The sequence below is a fragment of the Grampus griseus genome (genome assembly GCF_964374135.1).
Source record: "Grampus griseus genome assembly, chromosome: 6".
Classification (NCBI taxonomy): Eukaryota; Metazoa; Chordata; class Mammalia; order Artiodactyla; family Delphinidae; genus Grampus; species Grampus griseus.
In genome coordinates, this window is record NC_139000.1 from 1,705,929 (window position 1) to 1,712,087 (window position 6,159).

The 6,159-nt window shown below is 53.3% G+C and overlaps 1 protein-coding gene across 8 annotated transcripts in view; it reads left to right on the forward strand.

Moving 5' to 3' along the window:
* The window catches only part of CAMSAP1 (calmodulin regulated spectrin associated protein 1), a 55,172-nt gene extending 50,090 nt beyond the window's left edge, over positions 1-5,082 (forward strand). For all 8 annotated transcript variants that reach the window (XM_082655740.1, XM_082655741.1, XM_082655742.1 and 5 more), the window contains one exon: positions 3,164-5,082. In XM_082655740.1, coding sequence (XP_082511866.1) covers positions 3,164-3,466 — 303 coding nt within the window. In that variant the 3' untranslated portion in view covers positions 3,467-5,082. The remainder of the gene's footprint in view (positions 1-3,163) is intronic.
* The last annotated feature ends 1,077 nt before the right edge of the window (positions 5,083-6,159 follow it).

A 6,159-nucleotide genomic window follows, 5' to 3' on the forward strand; every position in this document is an offset into this window, starting at 1 on the left:
GGGCTGCACTGGGGTCAGGGCTGGGGGTCCAGGGCAGGCCCTCTGGGGCGGGGCAGTGGCAGTGGGTGAGATTTCTTGAGTTAGTTTGAGGTGTTGAGGGCAGGGTGTCTGCGGGGGGGCGGGGGTCGGAGGTGGTGTCGGGTGGAGACAGGAGGGACCCCAGCTCTGAGCTGGAGAAGTGGGAGTTCGGGGCAAAATGCTGGTCGTTTCTGTCCTGTTGGGTTGACTTGTTTGCTCCCCGGGGGCGGCAGCCCTCGGTCACTAACGGTGAGTGGTGGTGGCCTCAGCAGGTAGAAGATGTGGAAGGAGGGTCCAGGTCAGGACTGCGTGCCGTGACCTGACTGACGCCCCGGCTAGGGGCAGCGTGTGGGGCGCGGGGCTCCTCTCCACTCACGTGTCACCGAGCTGCTCCAGCCTCTGGGCTGGTCCAGGAGCAGACAGACGCGAAGGCCTGGCTGTGGAGCTGACGGTCCCAGGCACGAGGCGGCCCCGCGACAGAGCAGTCGCACGAGAAACTCTGGAGGCCGGCGGGTCTGCCCGTCTATGCTGTCACAGCGTGAGGACAGCCACAGACTGACCAGAGGGCGGCTCGGTCCCCAAAAACCTGTTTACAAAAGTGGGTGGTGCTGATTCTGGCCGCGGTCTGGAAAGAGTGAAAGGGGAGCAGGACGCGGGCCCGAGGGTGGCTGCAGTGGTCAGTAGGCTGGTCGGTCAGTGGGTCTTACTCGAAGGTGTCATTTGAGCAGAGGCCTGGAGCGGGGAGGGTGCCCCGCAGATCTAGGGAGGCGCACGGGCTCCAGGTGGGACTGATCCCCTGGTTGGGGCTGGAGCGGGGAGCTGGGGGTCAGAGGTCACGAGGCAGCTCCAGTCGGGCCTCTGTGGGCCGAAGGGGACCTGGCTTTGCCTTGGGTGAGGGGGTGAATGCAGCTGTGGGCAGAGGACGGCCGTGAGCCACGGCCTCCTGAGCGGCTGCCGGCAGGGATGGGTGCGAGAGGGTGGAGGCGGGGCCGTGGTGAGCCTGCGGATGGTGGGGCCCGGGGGCCTGGATGTGTCTTTGCATCTCTAGTTCTGTTCACGTTTGAACGGTTTTTATGTCGTTGAAATCAGTATTATACTTGCAGCTTTAAATTTTGCTTTTTCTTCTTAATTTTATAAATATATTTGTTTATCTTAAAAAACAACAAGCCTGTTAGATTCTGAAAAGAATAGTATCTATTTGTGAAAAATTAGTTTTCTAAAACAAAAACAGTGAGAAGAGTGGCATTGTTTTACATCATACGAATCTTTTTAGCTCCTGGCTACGTAGAAGACAGCTGGGTGTGACCCGCTTCCGAGTCTATCTGTTACAGACCACGTGTCCCGTGGCCGCTGGACAATGGCATTGTACCCTGAGGGGCGGGTGAAGAGGCAGATAACGTAGTAAGCAGAGACCCGGAGAGGGTGTCAGGAACCCTGGCCCATGCTCAGAGAGCTGCAGGGGTAGAAAACGAAACTAGACATTTTCAAGCACGAGGAGAATCTGTTTTAAAATGTTTTTGTGTTAGTGATTTCTTAGAGTTGAGCACACGGTACGGCAGACGCTGTAACAAGCACTGACGGTCGTGCCTGCCTCAGGTTCTTTTGCGGCAGCGTTATCGAGAGATCGCTCACGCAGCGTGAGGTCCCCCCTTCAGTGCTAGTTCAGGGCTGCTAGTCTGTCCCCAGGCGGCGGCCGTCACCAGTTAATCGCAGAAGCTGCCCCCCGCAGAAGGGTCCTGTACCGAGGCCGCTCCCCGCGCTCGCCCCCGGCGCCCGGCCCCACAGGTCTGCGGTCCGCTCTGTGTGTTCGCCTCTTCTGGACACGTCCCGTGAAGGGACTCACGCCTGAGGTGGCCTCTCGGGGCGGCTTCTTCCGCTCGGCGCGATATTACCGAGGTTCCTCCGAGTTGTAGCAAGTGTGGTGGCGCTTTGTTCCTTTTTGTGACTGAACAGCTTCCCGTTGTGCGTCTGGACCATTTTGTTTATCCTTTCACCTGCTGATGGACGTTTGGATTGTTTCTACTTTGGGCCGTTACGAGTAACGCGGCTGGAAGCGTTTGTGCGCAGGTTTTACGTGCGTGCGTGTTTCAACTTCTCTCGGGTGTCTAACTGAGAGAAGAGTTGCTGGGTCGCGTGGTAACTCTGTGTGACGTTTTGAACCACTGGCCGACTGACTGGCCGACACAGAGGCTGTGTCGCCTCCCCTCCACCCGCGGAAAATGAGCGCTTGCTTCTCCGCACCAGCACCTGCGCTGACTCTAGCTTAGTGGGCATGAGGTGCTACCCCCTTGTGGCTTTTTTTTTTTTTTAAATATTTATGTGTTTAGTTGTGCTGGGTCTTAGTTGCGGCATGTGGACTCTTAGGTGCTGCATGCATGTGGGATCTAGTTCTCTCCCTGACCAGGGATCAAACCCAGGCCCCTTGCATTGGGAGTGCAGAGTCTTAGCCACTGCGCCACCAGGGAAGTACCCCCCATTGTGGTTTGTTTTTTTTTTAAATGGAACTTTGTCTTTTTTTTAAATTTATTTTATTTACTTATTTTTGGCTGCATTGGGTCTTCGTTGCTGCACGCGGGCTTTCTCTAGTTGCGGCGAGCGGGGGCTACTCTTCGTTGTGGTGCGCAGGCTTCTCATTGCGGTGGCTTCTCTTTGTTGCGGAGCACGGACTCTAGGCGCGTGGGCTTCAGCAGTTGTGGCTCGCGGGCTCTAGAGCGCAGGCTCAGTAGTTGTGGCGCACGGGCTTGGTCGCTCCAAGGCATGTGGGATCTTCCCGGACCAGGGCTGAAACCCGTGTCCCCTGCATTGGCAGGTGGATTCTTAACCACTGCACCGCCAGGGAAGCCCCCCACTGTGGTTTCGATTGGCATTTCCCTGATGGCTAATGATGTCCAGCGTCTTTTCATGTGATTTTTCACTTAATGTTAAAAGCATTTTTTTCCTTGGATACCTGGACTGAAGTAAAATATCTCAGTGGTAGTTGGTGCTCCACTGAACGGATAGCCCGTAGCTTTGTGTCCTAGAAAGCTTGCCCCGGGGTGGGCGGTTAGCTGGCCGCGGGCCTCCTGGTCAGGACGGTGGATGCTGCGGTGTGACTGCGGGAGGGACTCACGTTCCCTGTCTCTTCTCCTTCACTCCCTCCACACAGGAGCTGGAGAAGTGTGACGCGAATCACTACATCATACTGTTTCGTGATGCTGGCTGCCAGTTCAGGGCACTTTATTGCTACTATCCTGACACTGAAGAAATCTACAAACTAACTGGCACGGGGCCAAAGAGCATCACCAAGAAGATGATCGACAAACTGTATAAATACAGCTCAGACCGAAAACAGTTTAACCTGATCCCGGCCAAAACCATGTCCGTCAGCGTGGACGCGCTCACCATTCATAACCACTTGTGGCAGCCCAAGCGGCCCTCGGTGCCAAAGAAGACGCAGACTCGTAAATGACCCTGGTGCGGCAGGAGTCTGAGGACGCGCCGGCCAGGTCGATATTTATTATTTTCATCCTTTTGGGTACGAAGTGTGCAGAATCACAGACCTTTTTCAGAGACTTCTAGACAACACGAGAAAACCCTCCCTTAGGTCCCAGCACACAGGACGGCAGGTGGAGCTGGAGTGAGGACTCAGCTCCGTTTCCAGCAGCTCGCGGCTGCTGTGGTCACTGCTACGCGGAGGCTCCCAGACGAGGGGCGCGTGCCCAGGAGCTCCGGGCAGCGGATTCCTTTTACTTGAAGTTCTCCTTCGGTGTAAATTAAAAGTGATTTCCTTTGCTTTCTTGCCTCTCACCTCACCCCCTTTTGCACATGACCTGACAGCCGTCTTGCTGGCCAGCTGTAATCTCGCGAGATGATAGGACTGAGCCTCGATCTTGGGTCAGGGTTTTTGAATGTCTGTAGGGAAGGAGCTCGTGTTGGGGAAGTCGTTTTCATTTGAGAAACTGTATATTTATTGATGTGTCTACTGCCAACGTTTATATCCAATTCTAAGATTTCTGAAAAAAATTCTTGTTCCTTGCTGCTCAGAAAAAGTTTACTGAAAATACCAGTTCACTAAAAGCACTGAAATCTGCAAAGTCTGTCTTCTGCTAAAATAACGTTTACAAGTACGGAGGGGTTCTCGCCGACACGCGATCACGAGGATGGTGAATGGTACTCTCGCTGGTGCCTGCCTAGTGGAAAATAGGAAAAGCTGAGCCGATTACAGCCCGCGTTCATTACGTTTGGGATGGTGTGCTCCCGATTTGTTCACTTTAATAAAGACAGATTTTGGTAAAGTAGAATCTTTTTCACTCTGAGCATGTTTCTCTTAAAAGGCGATGCACTTACGCGGACGGTTCTTTTAGTGTTTTTATCACGTCGTCACTCACCCGTCCTGATTCTTGCTTCTGGAGGAGCAGGAAGCGTGCGGTTCTCGGGTTAGATAGAGCATCTCGTTGTGTCGCCTGCTTAAAGACAATTAAAGGGGTTATCTGCGGCCGTCTCGGAGCTCCAAGTCAGCGGAATGCTCCGGGTTCTCTCCACGGCGGCCCTGACAGTCACTAGGGCTTCTCGGGACCAGACGTTCCTGCCCGGCCTCCGCACGGCACCGGAAGTCTGCCGACACCTGTGCAACTGACCAGCTGACCCGACTGCCGGAAGATTCTGGAGTCCCATGTTAGTTTTGCACATATTTTCTTGGGAGTGTTACTTGAATCTATCTCAAACTGCAGAAAGAAACTGAAGATCAGTGGAGAGAAACAGTTAAGACAAAGTATACTGGTAATTTTAGACGAAAAGGTGAGCGGACTGCGTCCATGAGGATGGAGGGGACGTGGTACAGAAGCGGCAGGGCCTTGCCCGCTCCCGGTCGGGTTTGTATATATAGGTAGCCAGCAGCTCTGTCTGTAAATAGGTAACAAAGCTGTGCGGTTTCTCCAGTGCTGAGTATTAAACAGTCCTGAGTGAACTTTCCTGGTACTATGCCGTTCACACGTGTGCTTTATTTCTCACTGTATGTTGTATATTATATTATTATATTTATTTTAAGAAAGCACTAAGATGTAATAAAGTAATTACCTAATTTGCTTTCTATGGTCACGTTTGCGTGAGGTTGTCGTGACTTGTTTCTCGGTCAGTGTCCCCGGCTCCTTGCTGTAGAGAAATTTCCTGTGGTTTCTAGTTGACTAACGTCCCTTTTATTAGAGAATCACATCCTTCTAGAGAAGGGACGCTTTGCAACTTCTTCCTTTATGCGGACAAGACGTGTGACAACTTCTCCGTCATTTTATAACAGTCCTGTTGAAGTCAGCGGAATTTGATGGTTTTCAGTGAAGATGTAGAGGCGCTCCCGGCCCAGTGCTGGAAAGCTCGTTCCTACCAAAGTTCTGGGTGAACTCTGGGTTTTCTGATACAGTCAGTCAACCTGTGGGGCGTTGCGAAGGTTGTTTGCATGTGGTGCTCTGTGCCCTTCGTTAAGCCAGTGAGGGGACCAGTGCTCGGGACGTGGGGACGGACGCTCCCCGCGGGCCCCCTGTGCGGCGCAGGAAGTTTCAGACGCAGGATTCCCTTCCTTGGTGGAGAGTTTCAGTCCTCTCTGGCTTTGGTGGTGGTGAAGTCGTTCATTGCCTCGTAGGGCTCCCTGTTGTTCTTACGGTGGAGGGCTGTACGTCTTTCCTTGCTCCTCGGCATTCTGACCAGCCGCCCGTCTACCCATTTAGAATTTAACTTGGTGAAGAAAGTGTTGCGTGCATGGCTGAGCACGTGACGAGGTTCATGTATGAGTCCTTGCTGGTGAGCTGGGATCCCAGGAGCCCAAATAAAACTGCGGTGAGGGAGCCCCATAGTTACAAATCTATGTGCAGATGTATTAACTTATCCCCACACACGTGTGCGTGAGTGTGCGTACGTGGCGGGGGGGGTGTGGACGCTCGCACACGCCAGAGGCGGACGGACCGTCTTTCCCATGTGTCCTCTGACGTTGCACGTCACTGCAGGGCAGTGTCTGATCAGGCTGTTTGGACCCAAACTGTGTTCTTCGCTCTGGCAAACTGCAAAATGGAATAATTCCGAAGTTATGTCTCGGTTATACTTCGCGTGTGTGTGTTCTCTCCTTTTGCTTATTATTTATTTTTGGCTGCACTGCACAGCTTGTGGGGTCTTAGT